The sequence below is a fragment of the Halichoeres trimaculatus genome, unplaced genomic scaffold, assembly GCF_033239565.1.
Source record: "Halichoeres trimaculatus isolate MK-OKI-2021-1 unplaced genomic scaffold, fHalTri1.1 fHalTri1_scaffold_19, whole genome shotgun sequence".
In the NCBI taxonomy this organism is placed as follows: Eukaryota; Metazoa; Chordata; class Actinopteri; order Labriformes; family Labridae; genus Halichoeres; species Halichoeres trimaculatus.
Window position 1 is genome coordinate 15,452,056 of NW_027437197.1, and position 19,289 is coordinate 15,471,344.

The 19,289-nt window shown below is 42.3% G+C and overlaps 2 protein-coding genes across 4 annotated transcripts in view; one reads left to right on the top strand and one right to left on the bottom strand.

Annotated features, from left to right (window-relative positions):
• Positions 1 to 18,154, bottom strand: part of col4a1 (collagen, type IV, alpha 1) — a 33,565-nt gene extending 15,411 nt beyond the window's left edge. The window contains exon 1 of the mRNA XM_074694623.1: positions 17,946 to 18,154. Coding sequence (XP_074550724.1) covers positions 17,946 to 18,017 — 72 coding nt within the window. The 5' untranslated portion in view covers positions 18,018 to 18,154. The remainder of the gene's footprint in view (positions 1 to 17,945) is intronic.
• The window catches only part of col4a2 (collagen, type IV, alpha 2), a 63,832-nt gene that overhangs the window by 1,225 nt on the left and 43,318 nt on the right, over positions 1 to 19,289 (top strand). For 2 of the 3 annotated variants that reach the window (XM_074694620.1, XM_074694622.1), the window contains exons 1-3: positions 18,278 to 18,457; positions 18,685 to 18,805; positions 18,889 to 18,940. In XM_074694620.1, the coding sequence (XP_074550721.1) occupies positions 18,756 to 18,805; positions 18,889 to 18,940 (102 nt within the window). In that variant the 5' untranslated portion in view covers positions 18,278 to 18,457; positions 18,685 to 18,755. Of the gene's footprint in view, positions 1 to 1,754; positions 1,913 to 18,277; positions 18,458 to 18,684; positions 18,806 to 18,888; positions 18,941 to 19,289 lie in introns of those variants that run through there. The other variant, XM_074694621.1, reaches the window with a different exon arrangement.

Sequence of the window (19,289 nt, forward strand, 5' to 3'; positions counted from 1 at the left end):
TTTTGAAGCCAAAATTCTCCAGGCGCAGCAGTTGTGCAGCCAGAGTCTGCACAATAGAGGCTGTGAGGGATTCTGGGAGAATCTGAGTGAAGCCGCATGACAAAAATATATACATTTTTTTCTTCTTCTGGACTCTACCTCCTGACATGTTTTATAATCCCTGAAAAAAATGCACAAGAACGGCAGCTGTCAATCATCGTTTAACATAACATAAAACCTTGTTTTTAACCTTGTATAACTAATGAAAATGAAACTTTCCAGAAATAAAGGACTTAAATACAAGGCAGCCGAATTATATCTTCACCACAACAATCGGATGTGAGGAGCATTTGTATGAGGTATATTAATTTTTTTTAAGTTTTGACAACAGCCCATCTGGAATGACTGGAGAGCCGGATTTTTTGACCTATACTGCATCCAGCCACCAGGGGGAGCAGTATTTGTGGTGACCTCACTTCGAGCTGAGTGAGATGACATCCATTTTTTTCACAGTCTATGCTTCTGCTTCTTAACCGCAGTTAAAAAAAATTTTACATCCCATACCGTGTGCACTGATAGCGAAATTAGCCTTTTAGACCCACGTCTCATGAAAATCTCGTAAAGGTCTCGTGCTGTTTTTAGAAGTGACGTTTTGAATATGTTTGGGTTTACACATTTGCACATTTATTTGAACATCCAGGATTGTTACTTCCCTTCCGTGTTTTGACTGACCTAGACACAGCAAACAGAGGCTTTATACCTGTCATGCACATGAAGAGTCCCTAGTTGGCTTTGTGTTATACTGTGCATGCAGAAAGGCGTACATGCAGCTGTTCTCAGCCCATTTAGTCCCTCCACCCCACCCTACTTCCTCTCCTCTGGGGTCTCCAGAGGCTGGAGCCTGGGAACTGGCCTGCACTGCCTTGGCTCTGTCTTCTATTGCCCCCCCCCGCCTCCCCTCCACCATCCAGCTGTTTCCAGACTCACGTGTGCGGCGTCCAGCCAAAAGCCTGTCAGGGCTCTGTGGACAGGCCCGTTCAGAGAGAGAACAGCTACACTACCCACAAATACTTCTCTCCGTCTGTTTCTTGTTCTCACACTCACACACAACAAATGAACATTCATCAGAACAAGTTCTCACCGACACGTCATTTTTAATTCTACATTTTCTATATCTCACTATCCTGCCTTTCTTCTTTTCTTTTTATCTGGTAACTGACCCAATATGTGAGTCTAAATCTGTGGGAAACAACTTGAAATAGACCTTTCTCTCAGGTGGGACCTTCACCTTATCATATAGCTCTAATTCTCACCTCTTTGCTGTGTATGACAAGTGTGGTCTGCAAGATTGCGTCATGTCCCACCAAACTCCCTGAGACACCTCTCCGTCACACCATCTCACCTCTCCACTTCTGCTTCTTTGAGTGTTTTTCTTTCACAGGATTATTTCCTGTTATGGCACAGGTTAACTTCAGGAACACCTGCCTCGGATCAGATTAGTGTTACAGGACAAACAGAGGAAAAGAGGTATTGACTTTCTGAATGAAACACATGTGTGTTGAGTTATGGTGAACCTGCTGGGTCACAGCAATAAAATCTCCTGGTGCCGGATTAACATAATTTTTTCTTTGACCATTCGCCAGGGGAGCTGAGACACGCTAATATACTGAAGGAGCACACAAGCTCATTGTCAACACTGCACAAGTAAATCACGAGACTGCTACTCTTTCACCTGTTGGTCTTTGTCCACCTTTTCTATGTCCCCCCATAATTAGATCAAGCACAGATTCCTGTGTAATGGGGGCCCAACCAGTGAACCCAAGCTTCACCTCAACATGACGATGAAGACGCTTTGTGTGCTCGCCTGCAATGAAAGGCCTCCACCCTGTGATGTCTGCTGCTGCTCCTCCAAACACAGCGCAGCAATCTGCAGGTAGATCAAAGTGTGTCTCTTTGATTTCTCATGTTTGTTTTCCGTTCTGCGTCCGTTACGCACTGGCATGAACCCAAACACCCGATGGGAGATAAAACACAAAGACCAAACTGACATCTGTACAAAAAAAGAATCGTGCTAATGAGCCTTGAAGCCAAAGAGGAGATATCTGTCTGAAAAGGTATCTGGGCAGAAAAAGGAGGTTTTAAGAGGACTTTATCTATCAGATGATGGGGGCTCTGATTATCTAGTTCTACCACAAGTTCAACATAAATGCCTTTTACATCAGCTTACATCACTGAGGCAGAAGGAGGATAAAAAAAATGGCAGCTGAGTATATATTTACCTTTTAATCCTCCCTCATTGCATTTCCACCTATCTTTGGAGAAGAGTCTTACCATGTTTTCTGTTGACTCCAGGTACACTTTTATTTACTGAAGGGTTGGGGCTGGATGTTGTCAAAATAAGATTTGAGGTACACTGCAAAAAACTGAAATCTTATCAAGTGTTTTTGTCTTTTTTTTAAAGTAAAAATTGTCTTATTATACTCGATATGAGCTACTTTCAACTTATCAATCCAGAAAAATGTCTTGTTTCAAGTTATCAGAGTACAAAAATGAGGTTTGAATCGCTTGTAACCATTTAAAAAAAATCTGCCAATGGAACAAGAAAAAATTGCTTGAAAATTTCCTTGAGACTAGAACAATGTCTTAATACAAGTAACTTTTCTCTTGTTCCATTGGCAGATTTTTTTACTGGTTACGAGAAATTCAGACCTCATTTTTTTCCTTAAATAACTTTAAACAAGACATTTTTCTGGATTGGTCATGTGAATTTGGCTCATGTTGAGTCTAAAAAGTAATATTCTACAGAAAATAAGACAAAAACACTTGATAAGATTTCAGTTTTTGCAGTGTACCACTGTCAACGTTGGCATTGTACAGTTCGGTTGACATTAACCATAAACTGTATTAAACCATAGACTGTTTAAAACATGGACGTAGTCTCGCCGACGTCACCCATCTGTTTCTGAAACAGAAAATGAAACACATTGGCTATAGCGGCCATATTGGTAGTGGCAAGGGCTTCGCCTACAGCCATAGGGCGCTGGCCGTCACGTGACCCTCAGCTTTTCCTCTTATTGGGAGAGCTCGCGATCTCAATATCCTCTGAACGGCCGCGTAAAAAAAAAAAAAAATTCACCCCTCATACAGTGGGAGCCGGTAGGGAAATTAGCGACTCAGACAGGAGATGTTTTTTGAACCAGGTTAATTTCTGCTTAAAAAGTAGCTTTTTTTTGGCTTGGTGTGTATGTGACCTCTGCTACTTCCGGAGCCAGCCTCTAGCGAACACTCCAGAAACTATTTTAGCACTTCCGCATTGTCTCATATTCTCAGATCGGAGGTTGCTGCTTGTATTAAACATCTCCCCGACGACACTCTGTTTCTGAAACGGTAAATGAAGCACATCGGTTATAGCAGCTATTGGTAGTGGCAAGGGCTTCGCGTACAGCTATAGGGCGCCCGTTGGTCACATGACCCTGAGCTGTGCCTCTGATTGGGCGAGCTCGTGATCTTAATATCCTCTGAACTGCCGAGAAAAAAGTTCACTCTGTACAGTGTGCCGATAGTAAAATCAAGAAAAATTTGCAAGAAAACTTGCTTGAAACTAGAATAATTTCTTAGTAAAAGTAACTTTTGTCTTGTTCCATTGGCAGATTCTTTTTACTTGTTACAAGCAATTCAGACCTAAGTTTTGTCTTAAAATAACTTAAAATAAGGCATCTTCTGGACTGGTCAGGTGAATGTGGCTCATATGAAGTCTAAAAAGATTTTTTTCTACTAAAATGAGGCAAAAAACACTTGATAAGATTTCAGTTTTTTTTCCAGTATAAAAGGAGGAATTTGACTGACCTATACCTGTATTTTTTTAGTTTAACTTTCTCCAAAAGGATTTTAAAAAGTTGTATTAAGCCTTTACTGACAGACTGACAGGATGAAATAGTTAAACAATAAAATAAAAGTAATTTGACTCAATAAAATAAGTCACTGATAAAGTCTTTCTTAAAGTTAATCATATTACCTACTTAACTCTAACATCAAATATGCTTTTTTTTCTTTATTTGCAGCTTAAAGGTTTTTTGCAGAGTGGCACACACTGGCAGGGCAGGACCCTGGTATTCACGTGTGAGATTATAAGGAGATAAAAATGATGTCACTCTGTCCAAACATCCTGATTCTCCACAGAGCAAACATTCAGAGCTGAGGCCTGAGAGTCTGCAGTGATGAGTGTTGATATACAGAAGCTGGTGAGTCACTGAGCTCTGGAGAGACTGTATCTGAGCCAGTAGACCTCTGCAGCCTCACGTGTCTCTGGACAAGTGTTTATGTGAATCCTAAACCAGGATGGCAGCTTTGAATATCCAAACTGTGAAAAATCAATATGACTTACAGTGTCAGAGTGTTTATGTGAACTGGGCACTGTGCAAAACAGTGACTTATCATAATCACATGTGTACGACAGTGTGTTTGTGATTGTTTACTGTGGCTGGAGCTGGCAGGGGAGCTCAGAGCAGAAAGTTTGCTTTGACAGGATCTGAGATAGAAGAAGAAGAAGGAGCCAGTGAGAGAGGAGGATGAGATTTGTGTACACAGAGGCACATTCACAGGATTTTATAACATCGCTCAGTGAATCTCAGGGCTTAGAGTTGTGTCAGAGGTTACATCAGTCCAGGCTTCATCCCAGAAGGCCCTGATCTTTCAACAACACTTGCTTGAGATGTCTGACATCATTAGAAACATAAGTCCAGCTCTGAGACACTCTCAGAAGAGAGGAAGTGATGACTAATGTATTCTCTGGACACAGGTCAGGCGATCTCGACTTTAATGTAAACAATAATAATGTAAACTAATGACTGAGTGTATGGAGCTGTTGCATAACTGGACCCTCAAAAGGGTAGAGAGTAATACGAGGAGTCTCCTTTCTGAGGAAAATACAGCTTGTTACTAAAAGCCGTACATGGATTCAGTTTAGATTAAAAGTTTTCAGCTCACATCCCAGCAGTATCATTACAACCACATGGTGGCGGAAAAACCCCCGTTTTGCTCTCAGAACAGCTGAAGGTTTTTCAACATGTCTTTCCTTCCATGTTGAGGCAAAGTGAAGATCACACAAACATCTGGTCAATGTCATCCACAGACTTTTCTGAAAACTACATTACATTCCTGACACATTCCTGCTGTAACCTCCTGACGGCTGAAATGTCCGACCAGAGCCTCGAGGGGAGAAACTGTGTGGGAGAACTTTTTACATCCTGTCCCTTCTTTACATACAGTAGATAAAGAAGAAACCCTCACAATATTCATGCCATAAAACTTTTATTAGCAGCTCAGTCTGTGGCCTACTTTGTTTAAAGGTCATGATGTAGAGATCTGAAGCCAACGTGCTTAAAAAATCAAACTTCCTGCTTTGATCCATCTGTCACTTTTCTTTTTTCAAAAGTTTTCCTGACCCTGCAAACTAGAATCTGAGTTGCCAGAGAAAATTATTCAAACAAAAAAAATCCCAGAGTTTATCTCCAGAGAGGAGCCTTCCTTCCACACTGATACGAGGAAGGAAACCAGATAACTCGCTCTGATGCACTTTCACTTTCTTGATTTCATGAGCTTGAGTGAAAGGCTTTTCTCACAACACTCAACACATTGCAGCGTAGACTAACTCTGCAACACTCAGTGATTACAACCTGTTATCTTAAATACTTCAGGAAGAGTATTTTAGTGTTTCGCAGATGAAAACCTTTGGATCAGTGACTTCTCCTTTCCTAACTAACAATCAAAAAGTCTTAGTCTTAGTCTCTGTAGTGTTGTGATTTTGCTTGTCAGACTAAACACAAACAAAAGGAAAAATAATGTGCAACAAAAAAAATCTGTATGGGAAAAATAGTCAGTTGTTTAGTGAATAGTAAACCACAAAACCTAACAGCTAAACAAAGGCAATGTGCCAAGTAGAGCAACAAGGAGAGGATGAGAGAAAGACAGTGAGCGTGCAGGCCAGGATGATCTTAAATGTACCTGGCGACAGACCAAGGTACTCCCAGGTGCATCAAAGCCCCACCCACCTTCAAGCTGTCTAAGAACATCATATTATTGTTTTGCATCCTTGCTTCTCACATTTTTTATCACAATGGAAACCCCTCTCCTCATAAATCTTTGAGGTTTGGATAGTTGTTCTCCCTCTGACTCAGTTGTTTTGGAATAAAGCAGGAAAATATCTCTCAACCACCATGTGTCTTCACGACCATGTGCTCTCCAACAACAGCTTCCCCACGTGGGAAGAAATACACAGTTTAGCCACTTTGTTGCATCACTTAGTTTTGTGTTAACATTATGTTGTATGGTTTGGGCGTTTTGGGTTGATTTCATGTTGGCTGATGCAATTACTCTTTAAGACAAGCAATGAAACTTTGGCTCCATGTCCCGGCAGTAAATATTTTGCAATGTTGTTAAGTCGAACGTATCCATGAACTTTCACATAAACATCTGGATTTCTTTTGTGAAGGCCCGCTGGAGGAGTAATAACCCTTTTTTATTCTAATGTGTTTCACAAGCTCCCGTGCACCTCTAATGATGCAGCCGTAGAGATGTTTAACCTGTGTGTGTCACCCGTTAAGACACTCCTATGGCGTCACACCACAGATCATGTCTTCCATATGGAGACAATCAGGATAGTTTTACTCCATAAATGTCAGATGGATTGCTTTCGGCGGCAGAGCTAATTACACAGCTCTAAATGAGACAGCTTTGGAGCACATTGCAATGATGGGAAGGGAATACCTTTTCATAAATGTAGCAGTGAAATCATGCACATTTTAGCTCATAGCATTCCTGCTAACTCTCAACTGATCCTAAAGTCTTAAAAAGTGTTTCCCCTGGTGGCCTGTTTGAGCTTTTTTGTGGTTTTGGGTGATTGTTTGAGGTTTCTCTTCATGGTCAGTAAGATCACAGGTGCCTCTGACCACAACTATGCAGTTCCCACAGCCTTCCATAGATACACACACAGACACAGCAGAGAAACCAGAATACTAAAAGGATGAGTGGAGGAGGATTGATACATTTTTCTGAGTTGAACTGTGCTGCTCTGACATTCCTATCCTTCTCTGGTACTGCGAGGCTGGGATGAGAGAATAGACGTGGAGGAGGGGAATTTTTCTGTCAGACTGCCATACTTGGAAGGCGAGGATCCTGGTGCAAGTTGCTCTGTAAACAGTGTGAATGTGTGTGTATGTGAGTGTGTGTGTGTGTGTACGTACAGACTGGGATGGTGTGATGTGAAAGAGCATTTTTCAACGCTAAGACAGATATTAACAAATTATTGTTTATATCAACTCCTCCTGTGAGCTCATATTTTTCACATTATCTTGTTTTCAGTCAAAATAAAACATTCTCAAATGTTTCATTCAACATTTGAAGTATTAAGTGAAGAAATTCAGCCCAAAACCAAACCCTATGGTAAAACTACATCTTTTTGTTGCGCATTAGACATATGAGAATAGTTCTGTTTTAGCATGTGCACAGCTAACCCTACTAAGATTTACAATGAAACTAAGACTTTAAAACATATTCCTTGAGTATTTTGCTACTTTGATGAAGAAAAAATCTTTTGTTCAGGGTTAAATGACAAAACTGATTCTCACTCTCTTCTCAGCCTAGACAACATTGCTTCCCTTTCTTCCTCTGTGCAGTAAAAGTTGTTGGTAGTAGACTTTTTAAATGGTGTGACTAATCATTTTTCAAGATTTTCCAGATTCTTTGCCAAAATTACTATTTCTTAATTAGCATGCACACTTGATAGCAGCACGTTTACTCTTGCAGGAATACATATTCTGTCCAGCACGTAGCAGGACTGCTGGAGTCCTAGACCCAGGAGTTCCGGTGATTCCTACCCCAATGATGATCCTCTCCTGGTTCATGTTGGGCTAGAAAGCCTTAAACCTGACTCCAGGTCTGGCTTTGCTCATTATGTCCTTTTATTTTTGTAGTTAAGTTAAAAACAATCTGTGTTGGACAAAGTTTGTTTTATTTTGAAAGTCATCGGATGTTTTAATGTAGTTTCAGTGCACCACTCCCTGTCCTGGTCCATCTTAGTCCTCTTCATTCCTTCAGGAACACTAGGCTGCTGGTTCCATCTGGTCCAGTATTGTGCAGCATGTTGCACCTCGCCCCAGGACAGGTCTGCCATTTTCAGCTCGGTGGCCCCAGTTCTCCGCCAGGTGGTTTTTGGCCAGCCTTGCTTCTTCTTCTTTGGTAGGGTCCATCTCAGGGCCACTCTGAGAAAGCAGTTCTGGTCCATCCTCATCCTCGGCGTTGCCTGATTTCCAGCGCCACATTGCAAAAGTTGGTGCTTTTGTGCAAGTCCTGATTTGAGATCCTGGCCAGAAGATGCGGCATATTCTCCAGAGGCATCTACGCTGTGCAAACTGATACATCTTTGCTACTGCTGAAAAAAGTCTTGTTCATCTGACCTTGAGGGCTTAAACCTCAAGACGCAGCAGGGATGCAACAGACTGGAGCTAGTTTCAGTAACACATGGACTTGAATAGAAACTTATCAGATCCAACCTTGACAGAGCAGAGACACTTATGATGTATTTTGGCTGTAGCCCATGGCAAGAAGGCAAACAGAAATATTTCCCTCAAGTGAAACTCTTGACAAACTATCTGAAGGCTTGTCTCTCATTTGTCATCTCAAACAGTGGTCACAGTCAAAACTCCAGGGGAACCTTAGTCCAGTCCGGAGTCCTCTACCATGAAACCAATTTTATATACATTCTGCAATAAAACAGAGCTATGTTTTCTGTTTCCTTTATTTAAGGAGTCCTGCAGCGCATATTTACGGAGACTAACCCGATGTAAAACATGTCCTGTTCTGGCTGCAGGCAGCAGGTTTTCATCAGAACCACAGAAATCATTCAAGGCTTCTGTAATCAAAAGCAGATGTAGCTGCAGAGGGCTGTTCACACACACACACACACACACACACACACACACACACACACACACACACACACACACACACACACACACACACACACACACGCTCATAAACACAAGCTGAGTTATGTTAGTGTGTGTGCAAAAACATTTTGCATGTTTTTACAAACAAATAAAAAGAATAATCCCAGGCTAGCTTTCCAGGTCAAATCATCACTCCCTGGGAAAAGCTAAAATTGCAGTAAAACACTGAAATGACAGAAACAATTCTTCCCCCACACGAAGCATGTGGGAATGAGCCTGAGCAAACACACTCACAGGAGTCGGCCTAACGAACAAGGTTTTTAGAGCAAACTCCCCGTCTGCATGCATGACGAAGCATGACCAGGTTAATGTTGCCTGTCATCAAATTCAGGACCAGGAGAGCAGAAAAGCTCTGAGAGGTGGGCTCTCAAAGAGGTTCCATGTTTCTACCAAACAATACATGACTCTCAATTACAGACACCTTTCAGGTCACTTCAGAATCTGGACCAGAGATGTGGATCAGGGCAGGCAAACAGAGAGAGGCCCCCTGAGAGAGAGGAAAGTGTTAAACATGTCAGCAAAGCATCACAAAAACACAGCGGCCAAGTTTTCGCGTGCAGCAGGCGCTCTGCTAACGGGAAAATTGATTTAGACAATTTCTCAGGGTTCGCTCAAAGGAAAGGAAAGGAAAGGTGTTTCAGGAGAGAGTGGATAGGAGTGGAGATAAAGAGGGAGGACATAAGACAGGACAAGAAGAAGAAAGCAAGAGACCATGGAGGAGAAGAGGAAAAAACAAAAGAAGAAAAGATGGGAAAGAAAAAGAGACAAAGAAAAAGCCTGACAAGTTTAAAGAATCAGGAAAATTGTGAAATGGAGAAAAGAAGACTAAGCGAAGAACAGAAAGAAGACAGTGCATCAAAAAAAGGATGAAGACAAAATTGAGAATAAAGAAGAAGAGGTTGAACAGGGAGAGAAAAGGGAAAGGAAGTAGAGAAAGAAACAAGCAGAAGAGGTGGGATTAAAAAAATTATAAGAATAGGGAAAACAAATTAGAAGTAAAAAATATATATATATATCAATTGGTAAATAAAAAAGGACTAAATTCAGTGGAGGGGGGAGGAAGAGAAAGAAAACGCATCATTGGAAATCAGACGAAGAGGAGACATTTATCTAGAACAAAAGGAACAAAAGTTCAGATCAGACTCATTTCACGACAGACTTTCAAAATAAAACCTTTAATTTTTAGCTCATTTCATCTTAATGACATTAAATAATTGGCCACTTTTCCCTAAACAGCCGTCCTCCTAAAGGATCCTATACAACATCTCTGCCTTTGATTATGAAGGTCCCTGACCTGACAATCAGTCACATGACCCCCACATGCTCATCCTGCTGACCTTTGACCTCCGGTCAGACCATTAGAGAGGATTTAAGCTTTCAAACAGAGCTCTCAATACAAGGGTCATCTTGATAACTCAGTGTCTGAAAGGTCGTCCATGTGAATGAAATGTTACCTTGTTAACAAATTAGGCAGGGCTCCTACTTATCTTTTGGACTAAGAGGGGACTTTCCGGCTTTAGCTGCCACACAAACACACACTTGAGAGCTCCACCAAGAACAGCTGATAGTTGTTTGCCCCCAGGCTGGCTTTGTGTTGAGGACAGAGACTTTCTGGTTCCTTGGTGGGGATGCTGTGTCTTTAACGCAGACTACACAAGTCAGAAATATGGAAGTTTAAGAGTTCTGTTGTCTGGATCTGTGTGAGACACGCGGCTTTTGTTCTGTGTGAAGGGGCTGTTGTGCCCACACATCGATTGTTTGGTTTACAGTGGTTCAAACTGGGAAAAAAGAAAGAACAATACAAACAAAAACATTCCCTAACAATCCCACGCAGGCAGCACCGAATCATCCTGCATGTTTTCTCTTTATCTGGTGAAAACCTGACATTCATTTAAGTCCTCTGCTCTGCACAGAATTCAGATATTTTAGGCGATGAGAGTGAGAAAATATTCAGGGATGGTGAAAAAAGAAAAGCTAGAGGGGGGCTGGAGAGAGTCTCAACAATGACTTTTTAAGACGTTTGTTTTCTCTGAAAGAGGGCCAGTTCAGTCCATGTGAGTGGCTCCAGGGCTCGCAGTTCTTCAGCTCAGCCTGGGGCTCCTCAGTGAATGTGCATTTCTGTGCCACAGGATGTGGGGTTTAGGAAGCCATTCTTTCTGTGAGGAGGAAGGCCTCTTCCTTGCCTTTTAAGCTCACAAAGACAAGAAGGGGTTGAGTCGGCCTTGCGTCTCCCTCATGAGTGCTTCGATATCTGGGAATAGCATCAGCACGTGAGGACAAGGAGTGACCTCTGTGACTCTTGCACCAACTAAAAGCATCCCACTTAGCTAATTCTCAGACTCATTTTTCCCCCAATTTTGCTTTTTGGCACATTTCATAACCCCATTTCCATCCATTACTTTTAAAGATAAACAGGACTAAAACTGCATCCAACACCAACACTTTCTGACTGTGAAAAAAATTCATCTCGTCTGCAAACACACGTCATCTGCACAAAAACAGGATGTCCTTTTACATCCTGTTGTTCTTTGCATCTATAGCTTTTTATATCTCCCAAAGATCCTTTTTAAACTATTTTTGCACCTATGATATAAAAAAGACACACACACACACACCCACACGCACATGGATTTCATGGAAACATCTGGAAGTGAAGTTAGTAATCCATACAAAAACGCGCTGCCATCACTGTTATATAGAGTGACACAATGCATCCATCAGGGGCTATTCTTGTGCAGGAAGAGTGGGTGCATGTTAGCTCTATTTCACATCCTTTTCAACAAAGCCTTTTCAATCTGAGCATGCTGCACACATGCTGTGCCGAGGAAATCACCTCCTAGTAAAATTAACATTGACATCAGGAACACACAGGTGGTTTGAAAAACTTCATCCAGTGTGCACCAAACTAATGGAGCTCCTAAGCCTCATTATCCTTACGCACACTTCAGATAACAGCTGCCTAATAGACAAAGCTTCTCTCTATTGTTCTCCTGCTTCCATGCTTGGACTTATCTCTCACTTTGCCCTAACGTCACTGCTATTCCAACATATAGAGACTGCAGGATGTCGCCGCCCTCAGGCCCTTTAGAGATGCCGAAAACTGACAACAGATCTGCTCTCATATCAGCTAAAAATGTCTTAATCTCCCCCCAGACTCAGCTATGCATTGAAAGATCGGCATATCTCTTCTGCTGCCTATGGGAACAAAGTCATGTGACCGGGCTGAGCTTGTTTCCTTCTCAAAGTTATCAGATTAAGCCCTTTTTGGGAGATACTCTTGCAGAATAGCCGCCACATGAATGAACAATTCTCATTGTCACAAGAAATCCGCCAGCAGCAACATGAAGGCAGAGGAGGAGATGGATCCAGCATCTGCTCCTTCAGGAAAGAGGTTCAAAGTTTAGGTATGGATACACAGGCTCTAAATTTTAGTCGGATCTGACTCATGATCTGCTTTTTCTATCAGCTCGCCTCCGTAAATTTAAGCCAAAGAGTTCCATATTACCATGTCTGGCAAAAATAAAGAGTAACTCTAGCTCTCTTGGGATGAGAAGATTGTAAAAATGTGAGGTCTAATGTGGGAGGTGTAAGGCACTGGATGTGAAAAACCAGATCACACCACTTCAGACATCTCCACCGTGTTCAGCTGATACTGAAATAAGAAGTGTCTCCATTAATCTGAAGCTTAGACTTGTTGAAAAACACCACCCATCACATATTCCACATTAATCAGTTTAACATTTAATGGGACAGATGAAGCATGTGCCTGTGTGTCATCCATAATATCATGTGGTCTAACCCAATGTAGCTCTCAGTGCGGTTAACATCCTCATACCAGAATTCATTTAAGCTCAATCTGCATTCACTTGCAGGAAACCCATCATATAAATACAATAATAAGCTGAGTCCCTGCTCTGGGTCTCAAAGCAGAAAGTACAGCATTCACCAGAGTCTGATCCTGCACCTGCCCAGCGATGTCAGGGGCTGAGATTATAGTTTGACAAATGTTTTCTTGACCTTAGTGCATGTTTTGGCTTCAAACGTCATTTAGCGTGACTCTGGCTTTTGAAACAATCAGATGATGCTAACTCTAATAAAGAGCAAGAGAAGTGGATGTGAGTTCAGTTTCTGTATAAGGAGAAAACATTCTGCGTCCTCTGAGGCTTCAGCCTACAAAAGAAACACAAAACCAACCCCAGACTTTAAAAAATAACAAGCTGGTTTCCCGAGGAGCTGCATGACAAAGCGAAAGGTTTCGGTCTTGCTGTAGTGATCTTTTATTGTTTACAAAAGCACAAACAGTGAAGGAACACCAAGTTCCTGTAGTATGAAGTAAAAGGTCAGATATTTGTTTGAACTTCTATCGAGATTTTTCCAGGAAAAAACTGGAAGCCCCAGTCGTTTTTGTGCAGAGCCAGGTCCATAAATCAGACAAGAAATAGTAGACAAAGGAATAATTTATGGTAACAGCAGACTCTCTTGTATTGCAAAGCTGCTGTGTGCCATAACCTGGACATACCTCTCCAATGTTTTGTTTCCCTTTAACCACAAAGAGACTCATCCTGACCCCGGCTGTAATAAAGTTGTCAGACAGAAAACTTTCCCAGACACAAATATTGGTCCTAAACTTGCTCTTTGTTTGTAAAGTATGACGGAGACTTTCAGGCCAGCAAGTAATTAAGAAGACAGCTTGAGGAAGTAAATCTTAATCCCCACTCTTTTTTAATTTGGACCAATCCAAAAACATAAAGGCGTCAATCTATAAGACCATCATCATTGTGTTTTTCGGACTCCATCAGTTGGACACTTTGGCAGTAGCGGGTGGAAGTGTAGGTCAAGGGCCAGCGTGTGAGACTAAAAGATTTGCTATGGAGTATCATCCCCGGCTCCGACCCACATTCCTCCACTTCTGGGGGCTCATAACCTCCTCACGTCTGCCTCTGCGTCCCTCCATCACTCTCAAACTCCCACCTCCCTGTCAGGAAGATGTATCCATTACACCATCTCCATCCAAACCACAAATGACATTTATGACTCACCGATTTCACGGTGAAACAGCTTGAGTGCACTTTTCACCAAAACAATTGAACTCCAGGAAAAACTGATCCCACAATAACACAAGTGGATCTAAAGGCAGTTAACACAGAACATGTGAGTGTGAGAATATGAAAAAAGTCTCCTGATACCATTATCAGAGTATGATCTGTGCCAACAAAGTCACTTTAACCATTTGAGGTTCAATGTTGTGAGCCAGAGTGAGCAGGACTCCCCTTTTAGGATTCTAATGTCCCAAACCACCTGGTCCGAGTTAAGAGGTAAGGTCTAGTGCTGTAAAATAACATGTAGTACTTGCTAGTTTTTGAGATGTGCTCTGTTGCAGTCAATACTTAACTGTGAGCATTGGAGTTGCTTAAGAGGATAATGTTGTACTGGAGTCTGCCCAGGACAAAAAGGTGGTTTATTTGTGAAAATCCATCCATGGCAAATGTACATGAAATGTCTTCTGGTTGATGCTTGGACCACAGGGAGCTGAGAAGGGCTTTACCGTGCTTAACCACTGTTTAATCCTCCCCTCACTTGGCAACGACAGGAAACACACAGAGAGAAACACACACACACACACACACACACACACACACACGCACACACACACACAGGAGTGGAAAGTGGAGCATACCTGCCACACTTCTTGAGTATCAAGGTCAGAGAAGCATCACTTCTGCCACCTCAGCAGCGCCTGTCAAAATACAGCGCCGCAAACACAATCGCAACTCTTCCAAATGTAGGCATTTTTACGATGCTGGAGCAGCAGGGGGTCAGGCAGGTTGTACCTTCCCAGGGTGCATTGCTTGGTTGGTGGCCGGTCACGCTAACAGGGTCAGCTGTTGTCTCTGTGGGGGTTGATGGGGAGACCTAGAATCAGACCTAGACCAAACTACAAGCTGCGCTGTCTGCACTTTGGCAGCGTGACATGGAGATCAAGTGTTGATAATGATCCTCGGCTTTCAGCAGACAACTTACACACATTCTTCAGGCTGTATGGGGATTAACAGCTCTCAGAGCAGCCTCCCACATATCTGCTCATCCTCCCTGGGGTTCACCCTGTCCTGGGACATCATGGCCAAGTCAGGGGCAGAGAGAGGCTCATCTTTCCCACCAGCTAACGCCTTTCCAAATCCCTCCATCCGACATCCCACACACCAACTCTCACTCCAGGAATCTGCTAATCTGTCCTCCCCCCTCTCCTTCCTATTTTCCTCTAGGAATTACAAATGAGTCACTCTTACCAAGGAAGAGGAACTTGATTCTGTTCATAATATACAAAATGTGAAGAAAGTCACAGGATTGGAGCAAAGATAGAAAAATATCTGAACATTAGCTCAGGGCTTCATCCTTAAATGGTGTGAAGCAAAGCAATCTAACATTATCCCTCCATTTATCCAGTCAGTCTGACCTCTAGGTTATCACGTTCGCACGTGCTCCCGTGCTTATGAGCTTGAAAGTGAATTGTTTACTTTGTATATTCGCTCCTGGCCTCTGTCTGGCCCCGCTGATTGTGAAGGAGCCCAAACAGGAGGCTCTGATACTCCGTCAATGTCACATCTAGGAGCGTGTGGAGGCAGAGGGGAGATAAATGCACTGAAATGACCTGTGGATATGAGCCAAACACGCATTTCTTTTCATGAGATTCATACTGAAGAAGGTACAGGTTACACAAGCAGAAGTTAAAAATAACTAATGACTGCTTTTCAGCCTGGTATCTGGGTCATTGTTCTGAGGAAAGCCTCTGTCTGTTCCCTGTGCAGCTTTGGACGGATTACAGCAGCAAACAGGATCAAAAAACTTCCTTTTGTGGACCTCCCATGGAAGGATGTGACAGTCTCTTAGTTCAAACAATGCGTCCTGAGTGTTGAACTACTCTGACTGAATTTGATCAGCGACAAGATGTTCAGCCAGATACTTGCCTCTTCAGCCATCCTCACCACAGTTTCCAGATGTCCAGGCTGTGGATAAAAGTGGTTTTTGCTTCTTTGTTTAACCTGATATGTTGTCTTAGCATCACACACTTCTAACCCACACAGCTCTATAAATCAGAGCTCCATCTGAATAAATACAATTGTGGTTTAACACACCAAACAGTTTGCCAGTGTAACTACGAAAAAGACAGATGTTAAAAATTTGAAGGCCTCCTGGGAATGCAAACTTATTTGACATATAAACTAACATTTGTACCAAATCTCCTATGAAAATCCAAATTTCTGTGCTTATGTTGACAGCCTCCAGCTGAAAGTTCCCTCAACAACTGGCCCGGAAGTGAAGAAACCTCCTCACGATAACTCCAGTCTCCCCTGAGAGGTGTTCATCTTCCCAGAAATATCACACATTGCTCTACTGAGCAAGAAACATTTCCTCCCTCTCACCTGGATTCCTCTTTCTATCCAGGAAGAGATGTTTCAGCCAAACACTCCACTCGTGAATTTAGGCTCAAACACTAAATGTGAGGAGCTCTTCAGCAGAACGTCAACACTTTTTGAGTGTGGTTCAACAAACAGGAGAATGAAGATGGGTCTGTAGAAACGGCAACAGAAACAGAACCAAGTATAGATGCCAAATCTAATTTATTAGCTCCTGATACCAATCCCAGCCAAGAGCATTACTGATCTCATCTATAGCTTTTTGAGCCTGTGTTGTAGCAAAACTGGATTAGATTTACTATTAAACTACTTATACATCACTCATCATTATACTCTAAGGGTGCTTGATCGGAAAAAGCTGTCAAAGTTTGCAGGAATCACTAAGTCTGGCACAAGTATGTGCTTGAAGCAATTAAACACACCAAATTTATGCTCTCAAGACAAAGTTTACAATATCACTATTGTGAGTTTTTAATTAAGCTAACACCGCTAAAACCAAAACCTGAGCCAATTATGTCTTGTTTTATTCAAGTTGTCTTATTAGATAATTAGCCTCATTCGCCTGACAAGTTCAGAAAAATGTCTAATTTCAAGACATTAAAACAAAAATGATGGCTGAATCTTTGTAGAATGACATAAAATCTGCCTTCAGGGCAAGAAAAATGCACTTGTAAAGTTTCTTCTGTTAAGACATGAATAACAAGAAACTTGACGAGCACATTTTCTTTTGTACTTAAAATAATACAAAAATACTTGCTTGGATTTCATTTTTTGCAGTGTACAATATGAAGTAGCTATTGTGATATATCCCATTCTAGAAAATGAAAGCTCTTCATTCAGCAATCTAATCACTAACAAGATAATCTGATGACCGGGAAAGAAAGTTCCAGAAAGAGTTATAAATATCTCCTCTTGTTATCTGTGTTAGAGGATCATGAGATCATGGGACCATAAGATCTTTCAGGATGCCTTTAAGACAAACATACACCAGACATGTCTTAGATTATCTGAACATACCAATGATTAGCTGAAGCTGCATAGTTATCTCGCCATATGGCTAACACACAGACACACACACACACTTTTACACACTGAGTTAGGCTACTGTAGACACTCAGCCCCACCCTCACCCTCACCCCCTCCCTCTTTCTTTCCCTCTCCCCCTTCAGTAGAAATGGAGGAGGCAGGACTGGGAATAGACTCAACTTTTTTTTTTCATCCAGAACTGCTGCAAAAGAGAACAACGATGGAGGCAAGAAGTGTGCGACACAGAAACACTCAACAGAAACTTCAAACAGTAAAAAAAAAAATAAAAAAAAAAAAAAATACAGACATCTGACAGAAAGAACGCGCCTGTTTTGACACTTAAAAGTGCGCATGTTAGCAATGTTTGAAGCAAATATCTGATTGAACACCTTGAGATCGAAATCAGAATGGTTGGTCTTGTATTACATGTAAGTCCAAAACCCGTCCAACTTTATCTCACTATAAGAGACTACCAGCAACATCAGTACATTTAGGGCTAAATGATGCTTGGTCCGCTTACCTCAGCCCTGGTCAGGTCTACACTGCAGTAGAGAGCCGCCAGCAGTAACAGAGTGCCGCACGGTAGCAGCATCTTGGCGCTGCGCGGTGGTTCAGTTCAGAGTGCCCGTTAACAACCACCTGTTAGCCGCTTCTTGTCTTCAGTCTCCGGTAATTCACGCTTTATCTGCGGAGCTCAGGCAGCACGTTGGGCTGCATCTTTGTCCGAGACGATATGAGGATCACATCTATGCAAGTTGGTCTTGTTTCCTCTGCACCACACCCCCCTCCCAAAAACGACCACCCTCGCCCATGCTAACGGACTCAACCCTGATGTTACAAACACTTTGACTTTTCTCAGGAAGGAGAGAGACTTCTCCACTCACTTTGCTGTTTTCGTGAGAATATTTGAGGAGGTTTTGGTGTCACAGGTGCCTGTTCTGAAGCGTTTTCAGGCCGGGTGCCTGCGCGCATCTTTTTCCGCGTGAGAACTTCTTACTTACACTTGCTGACGCATGCGAGCCACGCTCTAAGGTAAGTGATTATGGCTACACAATGACAGAAATGTGGAAAAAATTAAGTAAAGGTGTTAGTTGTCTTGAGTAGACTTTAAAAGTTCTCTTTTCTGCGACTCCGGTGCGCACCGTCTGAGTTCACGTTGCTGGTAGAAACTGAGAGCACAGCTGTGCACCACAAGCGGGTAAAACATGAACTCGTGTGTTTAAGTGTCGACTAACATTGCGGGTCTTGGTGCTCTTAAGGTCGGACAGTCATGCTGTAGAAGTGTGGCAACAAGTTGGCAAGAGGAGCGGAACTGAAGTTTGGGGCACGCATGAGTCGGACCATGCAAGGACAACAAAGTAGAGGACTGAACAATCTGAGGTGAGCAGGAAATCAGTGCATATCTGTGTTTGCACAGGACTCATTGAACAGTGATTTTAAACAGTTTTTTCCTTTGAGTGCAGGCTGCTGCTTCTGTGCCTCTCCATTGCCATCCTCGCCTCTGGAGCACACGCGGTGAGTTTTCTCTTGTGTGTTGTTAACTTGTGCTAACTTAAATCTGTTGTCACTCAGCGCAAAAAAATGAATCAGAAACTGTTTCCAGGCTCGGGTTGTCGTTCACACAATAGCAGGCACTTGCAGACCGTGGGAGTGTCTGCTTTGGGGTGTTTCTCCTCATGAGGAGGAGGATCTCTGGCTCTGGTAAATTGCTGCAAAGCTCCAAACTGTTGTTGTGAAATGAGTCATGATGGAAGTTTCTAGTTGAAGTAAGGACATGTTTGATTTTTGGAGGGTACACAAAATGAAATAATAACAGCAGTAGGCTTTCATTTGGAGTTTCAGTAAATTGCTGTTAGCTTGACCC